The sequence below is a fragment of the Zea mays genome, chromosome 6 (genome assembly GCF_902167145.1).
Source record: "Zea mays cultivar B73 chromosome 6, Zm-B73-REFERENCE-NAM-5.0, whole genome shotgun sequence".
Classification (NCBI taxonomy): Eukaryota; Viridiplantae; Streptophyta; class Magnoliopsida; order Poales; family Poaceae; genus Zea; species Zea mays.
In genome coordinates this window covers 95,855,959-95,882,461 of record NC_050101.1, presented here as the reverse complement: position 1 = coordinate 95,882,461, position 26,503 = coordinate 95,855,959, and the positions used below count along the sequence as shown (strand labels likewise).

The window sequence follows — 26,503 nt, the reverse complement described above, 5'->3', positions numbered from 1 at the left end:
CTTGATTATCCTGTTTCCAGCACTTAGACATAATACATTAGTCTCTAAAACAATGTACTAAGTCTAAGAAACATACCTTTATACTCGATTTGTACTTTGTCCACCATTTAACACTTAGGCACTTGTGTTGGACACTAAATCACCAAAATACTTAGAAATGGCCTAAGGGCACATTTCCCTTTCAATCTCCCCCTTTTTGGTGATTTATGCCAACACAACATAAAGTAAGTAGAACAAGTGCAAAATCAATTCAACTAAGAACTCAAAATTGTTTTGATTCAGATTTGACATATATGGATCATTCTTTGCCACCACTTGGTTTGTTTTTGCAAATCAAACTCAATTTCTAAACACACTTGTTGAAACATAAAGAGAGATATTTCAAGAGAAATTCATCAAAGAGTTCAAAAACTCCCCCTTTTTCCCATAATTAAGCCTTCTCCCCCACAAGAGACCAACTTTTGACAATAAGAGACAAACAGGAGTATTTTGACAAACAAAAACTCTAACTCTTCTTTTTCAAAATTCTCAAGTGGTAGCTGATCCATTTCCTTGCTTTGGCCTTATTTTCTCCCCCTTTGGCATCAAGCACCAAAACGGGATCAATTTTGGCCCTTTAACCCCATTGCCTCACCAAAATCTTCAACTAAGAGTAAAAAAGGCAATAAGAGTACAAAGATGAACTTGGAATCAGTTACTCTTTCATCGGAGTGCAGTGGAGGTCTTGCATGGTCCAAGTCCACCTTTTCCCTTTCAACCTCCTTTGAGACTAAATTAAGCAAACTCAAGCACACAGTTAGTCTCAAAGGGTCAAGTTGTAGCACAACTCCCCCTAAATATGTGCATCACTTGCAAATGGACTTGTGAGGTCCGGGGAGTGCTTGTACAACTTGAGCACCATAATTAATCAACAAAATGCATTAAGGAACATGATCAAGGCATAAAACACATGTATGCTACACATCAATCCAAGTTCCGCGAATCTAAGACATTTAGCTCACTATGCAACCTGCAAAAGGTCTTCTCATCTAGAGGCTTGGTAAAGATATCGGCTAGCTGGTTCTCGGTGCTAACATGAAACACTTCGATATCTCCCTTTTGCTGGTTGTCTCTCAAAAAGTGATGCCGGATGTCTATGTGCTTTGTGCGGCTATGTTCAACAGGATTATCCGCCATGCGGATAGCACTCTCATTATCACATAGGAGTGGGACTTTGCACAAATTGTAGCCAAAGTCCCTGAGGGTTTGCCTCATCCAAAGTAGTTGCGCGCAACACTGTCCTGCGGCAACGTACTCGGCCTCAGCGGTGGATAGGGCAACAGAAGTTTGTTTCTTTGAACTCCACGACACCAGGGACCTTCCTAAGAATTGGCACGTCCCCGATGTACTCTTCCTATCGACCTTACATCCAGCATAGTCGGGGTCTAAATATCCAATCAAGTCAAAGGTAGACCCCTTTGGATACTAGATCCCGAAGCAAGGCGTAGCGACTAAATATCTAAGAATTCGCTTCACAGCCACTAAGTGACAATCCCTTGGATCGGATTGAAATCTAGCACACATGCATACACTAAGCATAATATCCAGTCTACTAGCACATAAATAAAGTAAAGACCCTATCATAGACCGGTATGCCTTTTGATCAACGGACTTACCTCCTTTGTAGAGGTCGGTGTGTCCGTCGGTTCCCATTGGAGTCTTTGCGGGCTTGGCATCCTTCATCCCAAATCGCTTGATCAAGTCTTGCGTGTACTTCGATTGTGAGATGAAGGTCCCATCCTTGAGTTGTTTCACTTGGAACCCAAGGAAGTAGCTTAACTCGCCCATCATTGACATCTCAAACTTTTGAGTCATCACTCTGCTAAACTCTTCACAAGACTTTTGGTTAGTAGAACCAAATATTATGTCATCGACATAAATTTGGCACACAAAAAGATCACCATCACAAGTCTTAGTAAAAAGAGTTGGATCGGCTTTCCCAACCTTGAAAGCATTAGCAATTAAAAAGTCTCTAAGGCATTCATACCATGCTCTTGGGGCTTGCTTAAGTCCATAGAGCGCCTTAGAGAGCTTATATACGTGGTCGGGGTACCGTTCATCCTCAAAGCCAGGGGTTGCTCCACGTACACCTCCTCCTTGATTGGCCCGTTGAGGAAAGCGCTCTTCACATCCATTTGGAACAGCCTGAAAGAATGGTGAGCGGCATACGCTAGCAATATACGAATGGACTCTAGCCTAGCCACAGGAGCAAAAGTCTCCTCAAAGTCCAAACCTGCGACTTGGGCATAACCTTTTGCCACAAGTCGTGCCTTGTTCCTTGTCACCACTCCGTGCTCGTCTTGTTTGTTGCGGAACACCCACTTTGTTCCCACAACATTTTGCTTGGGACGAGGCACCAGTGTCCAAACTTAATTTCTCTTGAAGTTGTTGAGCTCCTCTTGCATGGCCAACACCCAGTCCGGATCTAGCAAGGCCTCTTCTACCCTTTGAATCGTCGCTCGAACTTGAGTTGGAGGTGCCGGTTGCGCTTCTTCCTCTATCACATGAACATCTTGTGCTCCCCCTTGATCACACGCCTCCTCTTGATGAACCTGTTCATCTTCTTGAGTTGGGGGATGCACTGTTGTTGAGGAAGAAGGTTGATCTTGCTCCTTTTGTTCCATTGGCCTCACATCTCCAATCGCCATGGTGCGCATTGCGGCCGTTGGAACGTCTTCTTCATCTACATCATCAAGATCAACAACTTGCTCTCTTGGAGAGCCATTAGTCTCATCAAATACAACGTCGCTAGAGACTTCAACCAAACCCGATGATTTGTTGAAGACCCTATACGCCTTTGTATTTGAGTCATAACCTAACAAAAACCCTTCTACTGCTTTGGGAGCAAATTTGGAATTCCTACCCTTCTTCACTAGAATGTAGCATTTACTCCCAAAAACTCGGAAATACGAAACATTGGGTTTGTTACCGGTTAGTAGCTCATACGAAGTCTTCTTGAGGAGGCGATGAAGGTAGACCCGGTTGATGGCGTGGCAAGCCGTGTTCATGGCTTCCGCCCAAAAGCGCTCGGGTGTCTTGAACTCTCCAAGCATCGTCCTCACCATGTCTATAAGTGTCCTGTTCTTCCTCTCTACCACACCATTTTGCTGTGGTGTGTAGGGAGCGGAGAACTCGTGCTTGATTCCTTCCTCCTCAAGATACTCCTCCACTTGAAGGTTCTTGAACTCGGACCCATTGTCGCTTCTGATCTTCTTCACCTTGAGCTCAAACTCGTTTTGAGCTCTCCTTAGGAAGCGCTTGAGGGTCCCTTGGGTTTCAGATTTATCCTGCAAAAAGAATACCCAAGTGAAGCGGGAAAAATCATCAACTATAACAAGACCATACTTACTTCCTCCTATGCTTAGATCGGCGACGGGTCCGAAGAGGTCCATATGAAGTAACTCCAGGGGTCTTGATGTTGTCATCACATTTTTGGCATGATGAGAGCTTCCCACTTGTTTCCCTGCTTGACAAGCTGCATAAGGTCTATCTTTTTCGAAGGTAACATTAGTTAGACCTATCACGTGTTCTCCCTTTAGAAGCTTGTGAAAGTTCTTCATCCCCACATGTGCTAAGCGGCGATGCCACAGCCAGCCCATGCTAGTCTTAGCAATTAAGCATGCATCTAGACCGGCCTCCTCTTTTGCAAAATCAACTAAATAGAGTTTGTCGTCTAATACACCCTTAAAAGCTAATGAACCATCACCTTCTTCTAAAGACAGACACATCTACATTTGTGAATAGACAATTATATCCCATACTGCATAATTGACTAACAGATAACAAATTATATCCAAGCGACTCAACTAAAAACACATTAGAAATAGAGTGCTCAGATGAAATAGCAATTTTCCCTAACCCTTTCACCTTGCCTTGATTCCCATCACCAAATATTATTTAATCTTGGGAATCCTTGTTCTTGACGTAGGAGGTAAACATCTTCTTCTCCCCCGTCATGTGGTTTGTGCATCCGCTGTCGATAATCCAGCTTGATCCCCCGGATGCATAAACCTGCAAGGCAAATTTAGACTTGGGTCTTAGGTACCCAACTCTTGTTGGGTCCTACAAGGTTAGTGACAATATCCTTAGGGACCCAAATGCAAGTTTTATCACCCTTGCATTTTGCCCCTAGTTTCCTAGCAATCACTTTTCTATCCTTTCTACAAATTTCGAATGAAGCATTGCAAGCATGATAAATTGTAGAAGGTTCATTTATTATTTTCCTAGAAACATGAACAACATTTCTTCTAGGCATGTGATTAATAACATTTCTCCTAGCTAAATTTCTATCATGCATAATAGAAGAACTAGAAGCAACCATGGTATGAGAATTAAAAGCATCATAACTTCTATAAACATTTCTAGAATGTCTCCTATCATGATACATGAAGGCATGGTTCTTTTGAGCACTACTAGCCATAGGGGCCTTCCCTTTCTCCTTGATGGAGATGGGAGCCTTATGACTTGTCAAGTTCTTGGCTTCCCTCTTGAAGCCAAGGCCATCCTTAATTGAGGGGTGTCTACCAACTGTGTAGGCATCCCTTGCAAATTTTAGTTTATCAAATTCACTCTTGCTAGTCTTAAGTTGGGCATTAAGACTAGCCACTTCATCATTCAATTTAGAAATTGAAACTAGGTGTTCATTACAATCATCAACGTTAAAATCTTTACACCTAGTGCAAATCATAACATGTTCTACACAAGAGTTAGATTTATTTGCTACTTCTAGTTTAGCATTTAAATCATCATTAACACCTTTTAAAGTAGAAATGGTTTCATGACAAGTAGATAATTCACAAGAAAGCATTTCATTCCTTTTAACTTCTAGAGCAAGAGAATTTTGTGCACTAACAAATTTATCATGCTCTTCATACAAAAGATCCTCTTGCTTTTCTAATAACCTATTCTTATCATTCAAGGCATCAATTAATTCATTAATTTTATCAACCTTAGTTCTATCTAGGCCCTTGAATAAACATGAATAATCTATTTCATCATCATCACTAGACTCATCCTCACTTGAAGAAGCATAAGTACTAGTATTACGAGTGCTTACCTTCTTTTCCCTTGCCATGAGGCAAGTATGATGCTCGTTGGGGAAGAGGGATGACTTGTTGAAGGCGGTGGCGGTGAGTCCTTCGTTGTCGGAGTCGGACGAGGAGCAATCCGAATCCCACTCCTTTCCAAGATGTGCCTCGTCCTTCGCCTTCTTGTAGTTCTTCTTCTTTTCCCACTTTCCACTCTTCTTTTCCTGGTCACTATCATTATCGGGACAATTAGAGATAAAATGACCAATCTTACCACATTTGAAGCAGGAGCGCTTCCCTTTCGTCTTGTTCTTGTTGGGGTGCTCCTTGCGACCCTTTAGCGCCGTCTTGAACCGCTTGATGATGAGGGCCATCTCTTCATCATTAAGCCCGACCGCCTCAACTTGCGCCACCTTGTTAGGTAGCGCCTCCTTGCTCCTTGTTGCCTTGAGAGCAATAGTTTGAGGCTCTTGGATTGGGCCATTTAATGCATCGTCGACGTATCTAGCCTCCTTGATCATCATCCGTCCGCTTACGAACTTTCCAAGGATCTCCTCGGGCGTCATCTTCGTGTACCTAGGATTCTCACGAATATTGTTCACAAGATGTGGATCAAGGACGGTAAAGGACCTTAGCATTAGGCGGACAACGTCATGGTCCGTCCATCGCGTGCTTCCATAGCTCCTTATCTTGTTGACGAGAGTTTTGAGCCTGTTGTACGTCTGGGTTGGCTCCTCCCCTCTTATCATCGCGAATCTCCTGAGTTCGCCTTCCACCAACTCCATCTTGGTGAGCATGGTGACGTCGTTCCCCTCATGTGAGATCTTGAGGGTGTCCCAAATCTGCTTGGCATTGTCCAAGCCGCTCACCTTATGGTACTCGTCCCTGCACAATGAGGCTAACAACACAGTAGTAGCTTGTGCATTTTTATGAATCTGTTCATTGATAAACAACGGACTATCTGAGCTATCAAATTTCATTCCACTCTCTACTATCTCCCATATACTAGGATGGAGAGAGAACAAGTGACTACGCATTTTGTGACTCCAAAATCCGTAGTCCTCTCCATCAAAATGAGGAGGTTTGCCAAGAGGAATGGAAAGCAAATGTGCATTTGAGCTATGCGGAATACGAGAATAATTGAAAGAGAAGTTTGAGTTAACCGTCTTCTTTTTCTCGTAGTCGTTGTCGTCGTCCTTTTGGGAAGAAGAGGACTCGTCGCTGTCGTCGTAGTAGACAATCTCCTTGATGTGCCTCGTCTTCTTCTTCTTTCCATCTTTTCGTTTGTGGCCCGAGCCCGAGTTGGTAGGCTTGTCATCTTTTGGCTCGTTGACGAAGGACTCCTTCTCCTTATCATTGATCACAATCCCCTTGCCCTTAGGATCCATCTCTTCGGGCGATTAGTCCCTTTCTTGAAGAGAATGGCTCCGATACCAATTGAGAGCACCTAGAGGGGGGGTGAATAGGTGATCCTATGAAAACTTGAAACTTAATCCACAAAACTTGATTAGGAGTTAGCACAATTAAGCCAAGTGGCTAGAGAAGAGAGCTTGCACAACACGATAACCACAAAGAGATCAACACAGAGGTGGCACAGTGGTTTATCCCGTGGTTCAGCCAAGTCCAACACTTGCCTACTCCACGTTGTGGCGTCCCAATGGACGAGGGTTGCAATCAACCCCTTTCAAGCGGTCCAAAGACCCACTTGAATACCACGGTGTTTTGCTTTCACTTTACTATATCCCACTTGCGAGGAATCTCCACAACTTGGAGTCTCTCGCCCTTACACTTTGATGTTCACAAAGAAGCACAGAGTAAGGAAGGGATGAGCAACGCACACAAGACACAAAATCAGAGCGACAACACGCACACAAGTCGCAACAAGAGCTCACAACACAACTCGATGAGTTCACAACTCAAATAGAGCTCCAATTGCTATCACAAAGAATCAAATGCGCGGAATCGAAGTCTTGGTGCTTAGGAATGCTTAGAGAATGCTTGGTGTTCTCCTCCATGCGCCTAGGGGTCCCTTTTATAGCCCCAAGGCAGCTAGGAGCCATTGAGAGCAATTCAAGAAGGCAATTCTTGCCTTCTGTCGCCTGGCGCACCGGACAGTCCGGTGCACCACCGGACACTGTCCGGTGCGGATTTCTTTCCTTCTTTGGCGAAGCCGACCGTTGGCACTTGAGAGCCGTTGGCGCACCGGACACTGTCCGGTGCACACCAGACAGTCCGGTGCCCCCTTCTGACCGTTGGCTCGACCACGTGTCTCGCGCGGATCGTACGGCCGACCGTTGGCCCGGCCGACCGTTGGCTCACCGGACAGTCCGGTGCACACCGGACAGTCCGGTGAATTATAGTCGTACGCTGTTAATCACTTCCCGAGAGCAGCAAGTTCGCCTGAGCTAGCCTGGCGCACCGGACAATGTCCGGTGCACCACCGGACAATGTCCGGTGCACCACCGGACACTGTCTGTTGCACCACCGGACAGTCCGGTGCACCCAGACAGGGCTGACTTTGGCTGAACAAAGCCATCTTTAGTTTCAACTTGATTATCCTATTTCCAGCACTTAGACACAATACATTAGTCTCTAAAACAATGTACTAAGTCTGAGAAACATACCTTTATACTCGATTTGTACTTTGTCCACCATTTAACACTTAGGCACTTGTGTTGGACACTAAATCACCAAAATACTTAGAAATGGCCCAAGGGCACATTTCCCTTTCAGGCTTGCTTCTCCCCACCACGAGGCTGGTGGTCATTCTTCTGGGTGACCATCGGCGGGGGACTACAGCCGGGCTGCATGATGAAAATCCTTGAAGCCAAATGGTGGTAGAAGGATACCAACTCCCATGGGGTTGCACCCCTCCAACAGCAGCGGAAAGAAGACAAGATCGGCGACACCACCACGAGTGCACGCTCTCCCATGGTGAAGTCGTCGGAAGAGACGGCCTTGCCGCGGATCCCTCCAGAGAACACCGGCGCACACCATTTGGAGGCCCAGAAGGCGAAAGGGTGCGGTGGTCGCAAGAGGAGCGAGGCATGACTACTGACCGGGAGATCGACCCCCTTTTTAAAGGCAGATCTTCCCGCTCGCGCCCCTGAAGCGTCACGAGTGAAGTCTCCCCCAGTGTGCACCAAGGATCCCACCTTATGACATGGGGGCCAGGCCCCACATGTCATGCAAACTGACCCTAAGAGGGAGCGTGCGACTGCCCTGCGGTTACGCGCCCCTTCATTTTCGGGGCAACTAGCAGTTAGGAAGGCGGACCGCCGTGCAAGGGGCATGCAACCGCCCCACGATTAAGCGTCCTTTCATCTTCGCCGTATCCAGCGGTCAAAGAGGCAAACCGTCGCGCAAGAAGCGTACAACCGTCCCATGGCTGTGCGCTCCCTCAGCTCCGCCACAACTGGCGGTCCAACTCAGGGGCCCAGGCCCACACGTCATGTAACCGACGCACCGGTTACCGTGTGCAAAGAAGCCGCATCGCCGCCTGCGCCAATGCCTTGTCTTCTCGGGACTGTCACGAATTCTGAAAAGGTAAATTTTTCAGAACCAGTGCAGCGACTCGAGGCAGCCCCGCGCATGGCCAAGCAATGTCGTTAAGTACGACAGTCACGGATCAGCCAGCTGTAAGAATAGGCACGGCAGTTGGCGGGGTCATAAGCGGGCCGACAATAATTGCAGCAACAGGCGCACGGAAGCAGCGGTCCAACCACCAGACAGACTCTGGTCCCACATGCAGGCTCGCACCCTCCCCTGAGGCGGGACCGGGGGCCACTGTCGGTACCCTAAATCAGGGGTACCCTCTCCTACAGCATAAAGGCATCGCACCCCTGCGACGTCTCCTGGCCGCGCGGAGGACCGCGCCTAACTCCACCGGATGGGCGGGCCAAAGGGCGTCACATGGCGAGGAAAGGCACCATGCCTCAGTAAGACCAAACCCCCTTAGAGGGTCACCGGGCCCCTATATACATAAAGGTCCGGAGCCCCAGGGTAGGTCCGAACCCCGGCAGGGTTCCGGAACGAGAAGGACCTTGGGGGATACATGGGTCCAATGCCGACACATGTGCAGGCCTTGCTCTCTGCTCCCTGCCCAGGCGAAGGCCCGCTGCTTGTGGCCCATGACATAAGCCATCGGGCCGAGCCTGACGTAAAGCCGTGTAGCCCCTGCATTTATTGAGGAGAGGACGCGCCGCCTGTCACTGCGCTGACGGGCGACGTGCCCTTTCAACATTTAATGTGTCCCGTCCCATCCGCTGGCAGGCGGCGTCAAGGTCATCCAGCAGGTGGCGCGCCTGCTGGGTCTGCTGGCGAACAGTGCGTCCGTGCCAAGCAGCACAATGTGTTATCCCTTCTACAAGAATCTTCCCCTGCACGCCGAAGATCCACAGATCTCGGACGACAGGACACAAGGGGATTGCCCCGACAACAAATATTTATAGTCCCAAGCGTTATATTCTCTATGTCCCTGGACCCACATTTCGGGGCTCAGTGCCTTTGTGCATGCCCCCCTTCAGCTATAAAAGGGGATGCATGCGACGTTACGAGACCCAACTCTAGGCAGACACTCTCAAGTTCATACAAGCTCCTAAGCAATACATCACACAGTGGAGTAGGGTATTACGCTCCGGCGGCCCGAACCACTCTAAACCCTCGCGTGCTCTCGTGTGTTGATCCACCAGTCTCGTAGCAAGCAAAACGCTTAGGCCCCTCCTCTCTTTAGGATTTAGGGCGGGTGCAATTCGCCACCCGGCCGGGGAGATTTCCTCCCCGACAGACACCATATCTTAGGTTGTGGCACAAAAAATAATACTTGGGGTCCGTTCTCATAGACACAACATCACACCAATTAAATAATTAAAACATATAACTATAATACTATACACTACAGAAGGTGTATCTTGTAGCGGTATCATACTTTTCATCCTATGTGGCATTATTGGATATTGGACTATAATATTTTGGACTGGGAATAGCCTAAAATAGTATGACACTGGCATATATATTTAAACTAGTCGATTGCCCGTGCGTTGCGACGGCTTACAACAATATCCATATAAAGTATCCACCAAAAAATTTAATATTTTTTATTGATTGTCTCCACTATAATATTTTTTAAAAAATTTGGCTAACTGATGTTATTATTTACTCAATCCAATATAACATGACCAATAAAGTGAGCGATTAGAAGAGAGTTCATAATGACTGACTGAACGAACATAGATTATAAAATAACATAATTCTATCATACAGAGACCTAAGAGAAAGTTTTTATTGATGTCTGACTTTAGCAATCACTCCATATTTTGATATATCTTTTTTATAAGTTTGAGTTCATGTGACTTCTTAGCTCCATATAAATTATGCTACTTCGTAGCAATTACTAACGTTTAAAACTAACAAATAACCTTTCATTTTACTGTTAGTGTGACAAATTATTGTTGCTCCATCCAATTCAGCAACCTCAAACACCATGGAGTCCATTGCGCCAATGTGGTCTCAGAAACGATCTAATGTTTGCAAGAGCCAAGAATGTCGTGACGTGCTTGGGATGTAGCCTCGGCCCGTAGTGCAGGTCCGGCCCGATACGATTATATATTTTTTATTTCACAAAAAATGTATATACATATATATAATTTATATTCAATATTAAAAACATCTGAGCATAATATTCTACTGGTTAAACAATTGTACCTAGTGTCTCTCGTCTTTCTTCCATCATGACATGTGTTCGAACCTATCTCCTGCACCATTTTTAACATTTTACGCTGGTTTAATCAAATGGGTCGACGGGCTAACAGGCTGTCCTGACGCAGTCAGCAGGCCGACATGACGTGTCTGAGCCAGAGTTGTGGCCCGCGGGGTGTCTGGCGTGCAATAGACTAATTTGAAATAGCTGTGAGGGGTTATTTATAAAAAGATGACGCGAGACGACCGTTGAAACTGGTGCTTTAAGTATAGTATAGATTGGATATCAGGATCATTATACAACATACATACATACATAAACTTAGTTACTAGGAGTATACTCCTCTCTCTCTGTCCCCTTAAAAATGCAACTACACAATTTGCGTGAGAGAATTATTTTTCACTTTGATCAAGTCAATAACAAATGGTGCTGATATTTATGTCACCAACTAAGCTTAGTATGAAAATACATCTCATGATCAATCTGATGGTATTTGTTTTGTATCATTTCTCCAAAAAAAACATGAATTGCACTTTTTGATATGGAAGGAAAAACTCTTATTAATTTAGGAGCCAAAGTGCCAAGCTTTCATTAGAAATATAATAATGTCAACACTGACAAACTGTGTACTCGTCATCTAACCTCCTAGCTAGCTGCTCTACCATGTGAACACAGAGCATAAGAGAGGCAGAAAAACAGGAAAATTAGTTAGAATTGCAGCTGCATATTCCGCCAATAGTCCGATGGAATTAATGCATCCATTCATGCATCGATACATCGATTCCATCGGACCATTAGCGGAATGCAGCTACCTGCAAGCAGATTTCACGTTTGCTAGCTCGATTAGCCGTGTTGACATTCTAACTAATCGGACCATGTGCGTGGTGGTTCATATTCAGGATAAACTAATTGCCTGATTGGGCTATAGCTAGCTTTGGGTGCTGCCAATTGCCGCCTGTTAATTTGGGTCCATCTGCATCTGCTGCTCTTGATTAATTAGCATGCATGCACATGATGCAGGGAAGGAATCTTGCATCATCGCCTGCTAATATAATCTACTCCACTTGGACTGTGCTTGTTGCAAGCTTCAGGTGAGTTGTTCACATAGACTGAACTGGAAGAATATATATCGAGAGAAAACAGATATCTAGTACATATACGTACGTATGCGAATACAATAATCTTGCATTAGTTGTTGTTTGGCCACTTCATCAACCCATTCATTTTCCCTCTGTTATTCAACGCACTGCTTTAGCTTCTTTTTTCGACATTTTTTAAAAAATGAACCGTACGTACCATACCAGGATCAGAACTAGTGTAAAGCTTGATGCCGATCGATATCATCGCCATGCACGTGAAGTGGAGCCTCCCCACGCCCCACATCAAGAGCAGCTGAGTACTCCCGGTTCCATCCCCTAGTTTTCAGTCCTGCCATCCGTGTGTTAATATGCACACGGACTGAAACACAGGAGAGATCGAGAGATTCTTGAACCAGATGAGAAAGCTGGTAAAAGATGCAGTCAGAGAGCAAAAGTACATGAATATACATACACCCATCTGCATGTGGATGCATCCTGCTGCCAAAAGTTTGGGGGCGCTCAAGATTCTGTTTGCGTTTGTGCAGTGCAGGCCACCTGGTGAACTAGGAATCCCCTGGTCGATCGAGATCGAGCTGCTGCAATGCAAGCCTGTTGTTGGCTTTCGCGTTGGCTCCCACCCGGCCGTTGTTTAATTTTACTCATCCTGCCTCGTCGGCAGTTTGTTTTTGGCGCCTGCTGCACTCGCCTTAGTACAGTAGGATACACGTAAGGCAAAACGGCTCGGAGAGCGGTCGAGGTGTCTCAGAAAAATGAGAACTGCCGCTCACAGTTTGGAGAAGAACAGCTCGAACTCAACAACAAAATGACAACATTTATAATGCGTAGAAGTGGGATACATTTTCAGCTTCGTCGAGCTGGAAGAATCCGGTGCAGAATTCACGAGGGCCTGTTTGGTTAACTCGTCCGAATTGAAGAACTAACCTTAGATCAACTCCAGTAGATGACCAAAAGAAGCTCTAAGCCAATATTTTTGAGGGTTACATGGAAAATCATTCCTTCAGCAGCTCCCCAAAATATTTTGGAAAAGTAGCACAGCCCGAAAATATCCCTTGACGACCCTCATTTGTGCGGGAGGTGGGAAGGCCCCAATCTTTTTTCCCGCGCACACAGCTTCTCCCGGGCTGCTATTTTGGTGTGTGACTTCTTTTTTCTCGCGCACAAATCTAGCTTCTCCCGGGCTGCTATTTTGGTCTGTGACTTTCCTGGCTTCTTGCTCCTCTGCCATCCTACTTTCTATCTGTCATCTCTACCTCTTGACGCTGTCAGTTGCTGCTTGTCCTCCCTGCGTGCAGAAGCAAATGGATAAGACTAGTTAAGCAGCACTCCTCTCCTCCTCTAGCGTTGGCGCGGATCTCGTCGGTGATGAACATACGACAGGTACGTGCACCTATTCCCTTCATCCAGTGTGAAATGAAACCTCCAAACCTTGATATATATATGTATTTGGATCTAGATCTGGCCATGGTTTCTCCAAAACTTTGATTAGGAATTGGTACTGCTTCAGATTTGTGCCTTTAATTACATATGTTTCAGATGGTGTTTCAGTCTACTAAGACGTGGCAGAGTGCTAAGTAGTAGATGCCATCGATTATTTAGTTGTTAGATAAAACTATTAGCACTGCCAGGATGATGTTTTTAGGCTGGGGTCGGCATGTGATCTGCACTACTACAGCAAGAGGTTTCACTTCGTGCTGCCCAAGAGGCGAGATAAAACCATTAGCTTTTGTTTGAAGTTTGAACATATATATTACATTATGTTGTATTAGGATTGAAACTTAACATTCAGGAAATAATAAGTAGGACTGGAACTAAACATTCTGCTAATTTATTAGCTTGTTTGTGTACCATTAGCAGGATACTATACCAGCCTCCTAAGTGAAGGCACAAATCCACAAGACTATGACGATTTAGTTGACTTGTATCCTGAGGAACAACCACAAAGGGTCGAAGTAAACACTTATGCACCCTCTGCTAGACCGAACCATAAGAGGTCAAAGAATTTCAGTGACGTGGAAGACGAGCTTTTGGTGTCTGCATGGCTTAACATAAGTTTGGATCCAATTATTGGTTATAATCAAACTCGCAGTTCATATTGGACTAGAATTTATGACTACTTTCATGCCAATAAGACCTTCTCCTCAACCCGTAGCCAGAACTCTATTATGCACCGTTGGACCAGCATACAAGAAGGTGTAAACAGGTTTACTGGATGCCTTGCTCAGGTTGAGAGAAGAAGGCAAAGTGGTGCTACAATGCAAGACAAGGTAATGATTTGTTTTGCACAACCTTCACATATTGTCTATATATGTGTACTTCACAAATTAATATTCTCCTCTTGCTATGTGCAGCTTACACAGGCGTGTGCTTTATATAAGTCTGAAGATAAGCAACATAAAGCTTTTCCATATATGCATTGTTGGAATAAGTTGCGGACACAGCGTAAATGGGAGATGAAACTTGAAGAATTGGCTGTTGGCAAGTCATCTAATAAGAAGCAAAAGATGAACTCAAATGAAACCTCACCTCCACATTTACCAAGTGCCACCGAAACAAGCGAGCCTACAACTCCAAATGAGACTGTCACAACAAGACCACCTGGAAAGAAGAAGGCCAAAGCAGCAGCATTTCAAGCTGAAAAGAAAGGCTACACAGAAACTTTAAACAAATTATTTGAAAAGAAGAAAGAAACAGATGAATTTAAAGAAATGAAAAAAGACGAGAGGTTTAGATTAGCATTAGCAGTTGAACAAGAGAGGGCTGCGAATGAGAAATTAAATATGCAGTTAAGGAGTAAAGAGCTAGAATTGAGGCAGCAAGAAGTTGAACAACATAAGAAGAGGGAAGAAGAGAGGATTATGACACTAGACCTTAGTGTCATGCCTGCTGATCAGAAGCAATATTACATGAGACTACGATCTAAGATATTGTCTGAAAATGCCTAATGTTACATGGTACATTAGGTGTTGATTAGTCTTTAGCTAAACTGTTTGCTTTTTATCACTATAGATTTAGGTTTCTTTCTTTTGGTGCTATGTAATTGGATAATACACAACTAGCTTTGCTTATTTTTTAGCTAAAATGTTTGCTGTTTTTATCACTGCGATTTTAGGTTTCTTTCTTTTGGCAATATGTAATTGGATACTGCACAACTAGCTTGTCATATATAATTCAAACATCAGGTGTTTGTTTACATTTAGAAATACTAGTCGTTCACATTTTCTTATGGGAAATCATCTCAATACTGGACAACAAAAACAGGTCAGTGTACTATTATCTGTAAAACAACGTCTTGCTCTGTGGAAAGCAGGCCAGTGTACAGATGAATTCAAACATCAGGTGTTTTTTATCACAGCTATTGTTCAATGTCTTGCTCTGCAGAAAGCATGACTTGAATTCTAGACGTCTTGCTACAGAAATGTCGCCCACACATTTTTTTTATTTTCTATTCCTTTGTATTTCTCACAGGAGTAAGAGTTTCCTTTGTAGTACAGTAGCTGAAACAAATCGTATGGATCTCATGAAGTACAGTAGCTTTAGGAGAGCTAGCTGTAGTACAATAGCTGAAACAGATCATGCAGATATCTTGAATCAAGTAGGCATTTGGTTTTTTCATTGTTTTCAAATAAAAATAATAATGCTAAATACAACTAAGTCTATCCCTCAATTCTGATCTCCATAGTGTTTCCATAGGTGCTCAACAAGGTCATCCTGAAGTTGTGTGTGCGTTGATCGATCTTTAATTGTCTGGTAATTTGCAATAAACTCATCCAGATCAGGTGTGGATTCATGGGAAATTTTAACATTTTCACCCATAGTGTCATAATTGAAGTCATCGTGTTCATCTCGCTCATCCTCAACTATCATGTTGTGCATAATTATACAAGATGTCATGATTTTATTAAGTGTCTCTTCATCCCAAAAACGAGCTAGCCCACGAACTATAGCAAAACGAGATTGTAGCACACCAAATGCACGTTCCACATCCTTCCTACAGGCTTCTTGGACTTCAGCAAAATATTTTTTCTTCATACCTTGTGGCTCTGGTATGGTCTTCACAAACGTCGCCCATGAAGGATATATACCATCTGCAAGATAATAACCCATTGTGTACTCATGACCATTGATAATATAATTCACCTTTGGAGCTTGCCCTTCTGCTAGCCTTGCAAAAATCGAAGATCGTTGCAATACGTTGATGTCATTATGCGACCCAGGCATTCCAAAGAAAGCATGTCAAATCCAAAGATCTTTAGAAGCCACTGCTTCTAGTATAATTGTGGGTTCATGCACATGTCCACTATACTCCCTCCGGTGCAGTAAAAGAAGTCATCCTGCGCGTGACCGAGCGTGCACAAAAAGAAGTCATAGCGCGCGTGGGTCTGGGATTTGGACGTTGTTGCCCCTAGTAATTGCACAAAAAAAGATGCATTTAAGAGGAATCGAACTTGAGACCTCCAGTCTAGAATGCCTTGAAGCTGCTGCAGCAACCAATCAAGCCTGATTGTTTTAGTGACGTTAATGCACCCATATCCCTATTTAATAGGGGCAAACAGGGAAAACTCTATGATAATTAATCACTCCTTGGTATGCACAATCATGTCCTAAACGACTACCTTTACTGCACTGGAGGGAGTACATACCTTGCAATGCAGACGGGCAATTTTTCCACCTCCGGTGCATGCAGTCTATGGACCCAAGCATACCTGGAAAACCTCTACTCTCATTAACTGCAAGTAATCTAGCAGTGTCATATTCGTCGGGCTCTCTCAAGTACTCATCTCCAAAAACTTGAACAATAGCTGTGACAAACCTTCGTAGACTCTCAATAGCAGTACTCTCACCAATACGAATGTAATCATCTGTAGCATCAGCTGCCATTCCATAAGTTAGCATCCGTAAAGCAGCAGTAACCTTCTGCAAACTAGATAACCCAAGCTTTCCGGCTGCGTTTCTTTTTTGAACAAAATATTCATCATGATGTTCGACAGCATTGAGAATGCGTATAAAAAGTGTACGCCGCATTCGAAACCTATATATATATATTAATCAAACTCAAATCAAATTATTACAACTCAAGATAACCAACGTGGAATAATTGATTCCTTACCGTCGCCTAAAATAACTTGGGCCATAGGTTTGATAATCTGCAAGATAATCTTGATATAGCCTCACGTGTCCTTCCTCTCTATTACGTCGAACCGTTTGACGGCCATGAACAGAACCGCGGCGTCTCGATTCTTCATCAAACTGATCTTCATCAATGATCAAATGCGCGGCATTGAAAAAGAATTCTTCTTCGTCATCTGAGGATGATGAATCCAACACCTGCTTAACAAGTCTGCTTTGTCCACTCATCAATTATTCTTTTTCTAATTGCCCTACTTTTTTCTGTCGGCGGCGCACACAACAAATAATGAATCTGCCCTAGTTTTTCTAGCGGTGGTGGTCGTTTCTCCGATCACGTGGACAAAGTAGCACTAATTTGGGCCATGGCGTAGATCAGCTAATTTGACGCCTTTTTCCTGGTGGCGTAGCATCAACTCATTTGGGCCATAGCCTTGACGTGGCATATTTTAAATATTGGGCTATTAGTTTATTAGGGAGCTGCTGTGCGCGTACATACTTTTAGCCTATGAAAAAATTATAGTATCCCTCAAAACTGGTTTTTCGGGCCGACTTTTTTCACAATCTACTGGAGTTGCTCTTATGCTAAGAAAAAGTTAGACAAAATATGTTAAGTTAGACAGCAAACCAAAACAAACTGAGTGACGAGGACTCGAGTGGCGGCGTTGCCGAAAATCAAGGGAGGAAAACTGAACATCCGTTCACATTTTCCCCCACACCAGCTACATAGGAGAGGAGAAGAGAGGAGAGGAGGCCACAGTTGGTAGTTCATGCATATGCATGCATGGGATCTCCACGCCCATAAGGGCTTGTTCGGTTATTCCCAATACACATAGATTATATGGGATTGGAAAAAATTGTGAAGACGTTTGACTTGTCTGGGATTCAAACCCATCCAATCCCACTCAATCCACATGGATTGAGAGCCAACCGAATAAGCCCTAACTTGGCATGATATACTGAGTTATTGACCATGCATGCAGGTTCAGCTCCACTCCAGTGAGGTCACTCGACCAGCTGTAATGGGTGCCGTAGCAAGCAGCAAGTTCATATGCAGAGTTGTTCTAGTCGCCAATACACAAGTGCAGCGAAGGGTAAACAATATCAAGACACAGAGTTAGACGATTCCTAGTCTTCATGTCAAAATGCACATCTCTAACAGGGCTTGGTAGTAGCTTTACTTCAGCAGTTCAGCTCACGCTAGTGGTAAAGGTTTCGAGAATATTAGTACCCTTCCGTCTTAAAATAGAAGTAGTTTTAGCTCTTGGTTTATATATACAAGTGTTTGATGAATATTTTGGCACAGAAATAGTATACTGCTACTGATGCACGATTCCCATAGTGAGTGGCGAAGAACGAGAGAGAGTGTAAAATGAATTTTATTTTAAAAAACATTGCGCGCGGATCAAATGATTCGTGAATTAAAATAACGAAGCTCTTAAAAAAAAGCAGGGCTCCGTTACCGAAGAGTATAATCGTTAAAAAAAAGTTGAGGAACCAGAACCTCCGTCGATTTGAACACATAAACAAACTGTTGGTGAAGACGGGAGAGGCTCAGAAGTCACGAGCCGGCTGCGGCGCACCGGCGATCCCTTTCCTCCTCCAACCTCCCCGCCCTCCTATATATTCTCATCCTCCGCCCTTCCGGGTACTCCTACCAGAGCAAGGACGCATCGGTCGAGGCATTACTAGCTCAGCGGGCGGCGGCAATGGAGGAGTACCAGCAGGTGCATCAGCAGCAGCAGCAGCAGGGTGGCCGTGGGAGCAACAAGATCCGGGACATCGTGCGGCTGCAGCAGCTGCTGAAGAAGTGGAAGAAGCTGGCCACGGTGACGCCCTCGGCGGCCTCCAGCGGCGGGAGGAGCAGCGTGCCGAGGGGCTCCTTCGCGGTGTACGTCGGCGAGGAGATGCGGCGCTTCGTCATCCCCACCGAGTACCTGGGCCACTGGGCGTTCGCGGACCTGCTCCGCGAGGCCGAGGAGGAGTTCGGGTTCCGGCACGAGGGCGCGCTCCGGATCCCCTGCGACGTCGACTCCTTCCAGGGCATCCTCCGCCTCGTGCAGCAGGGGCAGGGCGGCAGGAGGAATGAGCCCGCCGCCATGTGCGACTGCGACTGCTCCTGCTCCTCCGAGACCGAGATCCTCTGCAGATGAGATGACGACTCGACGACGGCCGCCACGAATCGAGGCCTCGCTCTCGTCGTCTCGTCTCAGTGCCCTGCTCTGCATTTCTTTCTTTGTTTTTTTTTCCCTCTCTCCTTTCTCGGGTTGGTTCTTTCTTTCTTCGCGGTTTTTTTCTGAAGAAAGGAGGAGAGGTTGCATTGCTCTGCAGTCTGCACCGATAAGATCTGTAATCTGTACAACAACTATGGGAGGAGATAAAGATCTCTTTTTTTTTGGTCTCCTGGTCAGAACAAGGATCTAATGTAAGACAAACCAAACAAAGCTTTGATCTTGCAACTTGTGATGGCTTCTGTCGCATGCAATTCTTGTATCTGTATTTTTTTAGCTTACCCGTACTATCTTTTGTTACATCTCTTATTTCAAATTTCATCCCTGTAAATAACAGCACGATCTGCTGCGTAACAATCAGAGAAAGAGAACAAGAAGGCGAGCAGTGCAGAGTGAAGTTTACAAAAGCCGCGGCTGCCGCGCTACAGAGAGTGTGCAGGGGGAAGACTAGCTGCTTAAAGACTAGTTCAAAAAAAAAATGTGGTACTACAAATATGATACTACTATTTATGTTGTTCGTTTGACTTTAATCTGTATCGACTTCTACTATTTTTATACTGTTTTGTCTTTATAGATTACTATTATTTTTATACTGTTTTGTCTTTATAGATTATAGTTGCAGCAGTTGGAACAATTGTCTTTTAACAGCCGGTCCTTGTTCTGACTATTTTGGGAGAACGAAGAGCAGGGCATCTACTGTTCCGATCCAGACGTAGGGAGAGCTGGAAAATGTCTTTTGTTTACTTCGGTTCATGAGATACGCATTGTACTCTGCACGCTGCACTGCGTTCTTAATACGTGGTTCTGTTGGCATATTCTTAACCACCATGCCTCACGCTCACATAATGCCAGGCTCTGCAACAAAATAAAAAAGGATTTTTTTCGTACGTATTCACATGGCAAATTGGCAATGGCGCCCGGCTTCGCATCGACGACACATGAGCGGATCCTCTGCATCTGCACCTGGATCTTGGGTTCCTGAAAAGAACCAGGTTACCTCCGTGTGCATCATCAGCCACCAGCCCAGATTTTTTGTTAAACCTCTTACCTCTGGACCTAATTGTCAGCAGTTCTTCAGCCGTGGCGGGAGAAACTTGTGCTGAAGAAGCAGTACAGGAAGCTGAAGCCAAGGAGAAGCGCAAGAGAAGGCCTAGTGTTCGGATTTCTGGTGCTGAGTGGGTCGTGTAATGGGCCGTGGGCCGAGTTGGTGTGGGCCGTGTGCCATTTGCGCTACTGTAATGGACAGGGGTATAAACCTGTAGACTGATGCTATGCGAGACAGGAAGGAAATGAATAACAAATAATTCCTCCTCACCTGCGCTTCTTCCTTGCTGTACTGGCTGTCGTTGCCGCAGGGAAGACGAGCACCTCACATTTGGTATCGGAGACACCGGTTTTGGGCGGACGGCGCCACCGTACTTCACCAGAAGCGCTCGGATGGCGGGTGCTCCGGATCCGGGCATCGCGGCGGCCTTGGAAGCACAGTCCAAGTCTCTCGACGCGCAGTCGCGGACCTTGGCGACGCAATCCAAGTTACTCCAACAACTTTGTGACCGGCTTGAGTCCCAGGATCATCGTTGGAGCAGCTTGGAGAAAGTGGTCGGTGCAAATGCGGACAACATCGCAGTGTTGCAGGCTAAGTTGGACGACGGGGAGATTGAAGCCTTCCGCCGCGAGGTGGGTGACCAGGTCGTCTCGCAAGTAGCGGCTGTGGAGGCGGCGGCTCAGGAGCGTATCGGGGCCATCGCGGCTGATGCGACTACGCGTATGGCGGTGTTGGAAAATGTCAATTCGGTCTACGAGTCTTGGCGGCCACGGATCGAAGGATATATTGAATCGCTTCAAACTTCCGTCGATTCAGTTCGTTCCGATCTCCATCGATTGACGGATGCTCTCGAACATGGCGGCCACGGCGCGCCTCACAACCAGAGGTCGGAGGAGGAGCGACCGCCTGCGCCATGGAATTTTCCCAACGGTCCGATCGGACACGGCGCTACACATCGCCCTCGGGAGTATGGTGGTGGAGCTCAGTTCTCCCCAAACCATCTCTCGAACAATGGTATGAATCCACCTCCCACTCCTCATCATGAGCAGTATCCGGCTTATCAGTTTGGGGCGCAATATCCTTCTGGGGCTGAGGTACATGGGGGTCGCTTCCAGGATATGATTCACCCGAGAACCTTAGGCAATCTTCCTAAAATCCAGTTTCCATCGTTTGATGGTGAGAATCCCAGATTGTGGCAGAAACGTTGTGAGGACTATTTTCATATGTATTCAGTAGATCCGAGTTTATGGATTCAGGTAGCCTATATGCAGTTCACAGGTCCGGCTGCCCGTTGGGTGCAGTCTGTAGAGTCCCAGTTATTTTCATTGACCTGGGATCAGTTTGCTTGCATGGTGCGCGAACGATTTGGCAAGAATCATCATCAGATGTTGCTTAGACAGTTATTCCATATTCGCCAAAATGCATCTGTAGCTTCTTATGTTGAGGAATTTCACCAGTTGGTCGATCAGCTTAATGCTTATCAAACCATGCCGGATCCACTTTATTATACGATGAAATTTGTTGATGGTCTTTGTGATGATATTAAGGCAGTGGTTATGTTGCAACGACCCCACGACGTCGATACTGCTGTTGTTCTTGCTCAATTGCAGGAGGAAGCTGGAGCTTTGGTGAAGAAGAGGGAATCTCGGTGGCCGGATTCTAAAAATTATACCAAGAATTTTGGGGCCTCAGTTTTGCCAGCCAGGGATATCAAGAGTAGTTCTGCAACAGGGGAGGACAAGACTAATACAGGCACATCGTCTGATGATCGGCTCACATCATTATATGCTTATCGCAAGGCGAAGGGTTTATGCTACAAGTGTGGGGCACCATTTGCTCGAGGTCACAAGTGTGCTGACTCGGTTCAGTTGCATTTAGTTGAGGAGATGTGGCAGATGGTGCAACTGCCAGAGGACGATTCAGTGGAGCATACAGCGGATGGAGAAACCGAACTTAATGTTTTGCACCTGTCGCAGGCAGCAGTCACTGGTTTGGAGGTTCCTCGTACGATGAAATTTGTGGGACATATATCTGGCTTAGATGTTTTATTTCTGTTGGACTCAGGGAGCTCTCATTCTTTCATCAGCAATACTGTAGCTCAGTCCTTGCCACATGTGACCACAATCAGTAAGCCTTTCCAAGTCCAAGTGGCGAATGGATCTCAATTACAGTGTACACAACAGGTGGTGGATGCATGTTGGTCTATTAGTGGTGTTTCCTTTTCATCCACATTGAAGGTGTTGCCCTTGCCAACTTATGATATCATTATTGGTATGGATTGGCTAGAAGCTCATAGTCCCATGTGGATCCATTGGGCACATAAATGGTTGTGCATTCCTCTTCGAAATTCTACTGTGATGTTGCGAGGAATTCAAGCTTCGGTCATGCAGACTGCCCTGATACAAGTCTGCAGTATCCAAGACCTGTCGGATAAGGAGCAGTCAATTCTTCAAGGACTCCCTGATGATATTCAGCAGCTTCTGCATCAGTATTCGACAGTATTTGAAGTGCCTCAGGGAATGCCACCTGTTCGGGATTGTGATCACAAAGTACCCTTGCTTCCAGGGGCTCGACCTGTCCAGATGTGACCATACCGATATGCTCCTGCCCTCAAGACTGAGATTGAACAACAAGTCACTGATATGTTGAAGACAGGGATTATTCAGCCAAGTCAGAGTGAATTTGCTTCTTCAGTCATTCTAGTTAAAAAGAAAGACAACACGTATCGCTTTTGTGTTGATTATCGCCACTTGAATGCCCTGACAGTCAAAACTAAGTTTCCAGTGCCAATCATCGATGAATTTCTGGATGAGTTGTCAGGAGCTGCTTGGTTTACTACTTTGGATCTTAGAGCTGGATTTCATCAGATTCGCATGAATCCACAAGATCAGCACAAGACGGCATTTCAAACTCATCATGGCCACTATGAGTTTAGAGTAATGCCTTTTGGACTTTCTGGGGCTCCTGCGACCTTTCAAAGCGCCATGAATTCTGCGTTGGCCCCACTTTTGAGGAAAGGTGTGCTTGTCTTCTTCGATGATATATTGGTTTACAGCCATACATGGGCCGAGCACTTGCATGGTTTACAGCAGGTACTTCATATTTTGCATCAGCAACGTTGGTATGTTAAACTCTCTAAATGCACGTTTGCCAAGCAACAGATAGCATATTTGGGGCATGTGATCAGCCAGAGGGGCGTGGCTACAGATCCTACCAAGGTTGAAGCTGTGGCATCTTGGCCTGTTCCTTTGAATGTCAAGGATCTCAGAGGATTTCTTGGGCTTGCCGGCTATTATCGCAAATTTGTCCGGAATTTTGGAATTATTGCAAAGCCACTTACGGAATTACTGAAGAAAGGAGTGTTGTTCGTATGGACTAGTGTGCATAATGAGGCTTTTTCTGCTCTCAAGCAATCTCTTGTATCAGCCCCGGTGTTAGCTCTTCCAGATTTTTCAAAGCAGTTTGCTATTGAAACAGACGCTTCGAGTTTGGGCATTGGTGCAGTTTTATTACAGAGTGGCCATCCTCTTGCATATGTGAGTAAAGCACTTGGGACTCGGAATCGAGGATTGTCGACATATGAAAAGGAGTATTTGGCAATATTGATGGCTGTGGACAAGTGGCGTCACTATATACAGCATGCTGAATTTTTTATATATTCGGACCATCGCAGTCTATCTCATTTGACAGAGCAGCGTTTGAGCACGCCATGGCAACATCGGGTATTCACTAAGCTGCTCGGGTTGCAGTATCGCATTGTATATAAAAAAGGGGTAGACAATGGGGCTGCTGATGCTTTGTCACGTCGACCAATGTCTGAAAGTGAATCCTCGCTGTTCAGTATTTCATCAGGTACACCACAATGGTTGACTCAAGTCGTGGAAGGGTACTCCAGTGATGCACATGCACAACAGTTGTTGTCTGAACTGTCAGTAACTAGGAATTCTCAGGGTAATTTTACCTTGTCTCAAGGCATTTTGAGGTACAAAGGTCGAGTCTGGCTGGGGGCTAATGAGACCTTGCAACTCCAAGTGATTAGAGCCTTACATGATGGTCCAATGGGCGGACATTCGGGTTTTCCAGTGACATATCGCCGTATCAAACAGTTGTTTGCCTGGGCTGGAATGAAAAATCAAATCAAGTTTTATGTCATGAATTGTTCAGTCTGCCATCAAGCTAAGCCGGACAGGAGTCGTTATCCTGGACTTTTGCAGCCTTTGCCGGTACCTGAACATGCTTGGCAGATTGTCAGTATGGATTTTATAGAGGGTCTTCCTCGCTCTGGTGGTGCTAATACTGTGCTGGTGGTGGTTGATTTGTTCTCCAAATATGCTCATTTTATTCCATTGTCGCATCCATTTACTGCTCTTAAGGTGGCTCAATTATTTGTGGATTCCGTTTATCGGCTCCATGGACTGCCACATTCCATTGTGTCGGACAGGGATCGGATTTTTACTAGTAAACTTTGGCAAGAGCTGTTTCGGTTGGCTGGTACTACTCTACGGATGAGTTCATCTTACCACCCTCAAACGGATGGGCAGACTGAACGCGTTAATCAATGTTTGGAGACCTTCCTTCGGAGTTTTGTCCATGCTTGCCCGTCAAAATGGATTCAGTGGCTGTCCTTGGCTGAGTATTGGTATAACACAGCATTTCATTCTTCCCTGGGCAGATCTCCCTTTGAGGTGCTTTATGGGCGTCAACCGCGTCATTTGGGTTTGTCCTTGGCTGATGCTTCAGTTTCAACTGACTTGCAGACATGGCTTTCTCAACGAGAGCTGATGGTTAGTCTTGTCAGGCAACACCTTTTGAGGGCTCAACAGCGTATGAAATCGCAGGCTGATAAGCGCCGATCTGAGCGGGAATTTCAAGTGGGTGATAAGGTTTATCTTAAACTACAGCCGTATGTCCAGTCTTCTGTGGCTACAAGGGCTAATCATAAGCTGAGTTTTAAATATTTTGGTCCTTACACCATATTGGAAAGAGTTGGCAAGGTTGCTTACAAGCTCCAGTTACCTCCGTCAGCAACTGTTCATCCTGTGATACATGTTTCGCAGCTTAAAGGGTCTGTTGGGAATCAACAAGTGAGTGCAGTGTTGCCTGATTTGACCGACAGCACTCAAATTCCATTCCGGGCTCTGGACCGTCGCGTCATTCATCGTGGTTCGTCTTCGATTCAACAAGTGCTTATCCAGTGGTCCGATGGCGATGAGGTTTTGTCAACTTGGGAAGATGAAGAGGCTTTGCGGACACGGTTTCCAGATGCGCCCGCTTGGGGGCAAGCGGCCTTTCAACGGCGGGGGAATGTCAGCAGTTCTTCAGCCGTGGCGGGAGAAACTTGTGCTGAAGAAGCGGTACAGGAAGCTGAAGCCAAGGAGAAGCGCAAGAGAAGGCCTAGTGTTCGGATTTCTGGTGCTGAGTGGGTCGTGTAATGGGCCGTGGGCCGAGTTGGTGTGGGCCGTGTGCCATTTGCGCTACTGTAATGGACAGGGGTATAAACCTGTAGACTGATGCTATGCGAGACAGGAAGGAAATGAATAACAAATAATTCCTCCTCACCTGCGCTTCTTCCTTGCTGTACTGGCTGTCGTTGCCGCAGGGAAGACGAGCACCTCACACTAATGAACGATAGAATGGTAAACCAGTATCATTGGATTCAGTGTGTTCTACTTCTGCCAGGACAAGGAAGTAGGGCATTCAGATCCACTCACTAGTCTTGCATTGCATTGCACGCACATCTTCCGGACATTTGCTCAATGCTAGTATGTTTCAAAACGAGGTGAAGGGACGTTCAGATCTATAGAGCTCGAAGCACATTTTTTTTGGCCGATACGAGCTTAGCCCGCTTAAAATGGATCCAGATCGGTCCGGTGCGAATAAGTGGATCAGAACCAGACAGATAATTAATTCCGGCAGGCTGGCTCGGCCCAACCCATTTAGCGCTTAGCCCGTTTTTTTACTAACCCGTGCTTTTTGGCCCGCCGAGACTATTTTTCTGTGCTTACCATGTCGGGCCAGACCGAGCGACCCGTTTGGACATCACTATTCAGATCCAGATCTATTTGGTTTATATCTATCGATGAGTGTTCGTTTCTATACTTTCTAAGCAACAATTCTCATTAACTAGTGATGTCCCAAATGCAAGGTCCATGTTCAGACTTAGCGCAAGTATGGAACAGGGGTAGGAGTCCATCACTAAGAATTGATGAACGTGAACATGGAGACACACTACACTACCA

At 45.5% G+C, this 26,503-nt stretch overlaps 1 protein-coding gene across 19 annotated transcripts in view; it reads left to right on the top strand.

Moving 5' to 3' along the window:
• LOC542563 (small auxin up RNA1) overlaps nucleotides 1–20,533 on the top strand; it is a 28,056-nt gene extending 7,523 nt beyond the window's left edge. For 2 of the 19 annotated variants that reach the window (XM_035959992.1, XM_023300349.1), the window contains 4 exons: nucleotides 11,785–11,855; nucleotides 13,157–13,241; nucleotides 17,972–18,082; nucleotides 18,650–19,468. In XM_035959992.1, coding sequence (XP_035815885.1) covers nucleotides 13,227–13,241; nucleotides 17,972–18,082; nucleotides 18,650–19,141 — 618 coding nt within the window. In that variant the 5' untranslated portion in view covers nucleotides 11,785–11,855; nucleotides 13,157–13,226 and the 3' untranslated portion in view covers nucleotides 19,142–19,468. Of the gene's footprint in view, nucleotides 1–10,605; nucleotides 10,651–11,784; nucleotides 11,856–12,068; nucleotides 12,500–13,156; nucleotides 13,242–13,718; nucleotides 14,129–14,212; nucleotides 15,088–17,971; nucleotides 18,328–18,649; nucleotides 19,469–19,556; nucleotides 20,212–20,289 lie in introns of those variants that run through there. The other 17 variants (XM_023300351.1, XM_023300350.1, XM_023300355.2 and 14 more) reach the window with 15 other exon arrangements.
• Nucleotides 20,534–26,503: the final 5,970 nt, after the last annotated feature.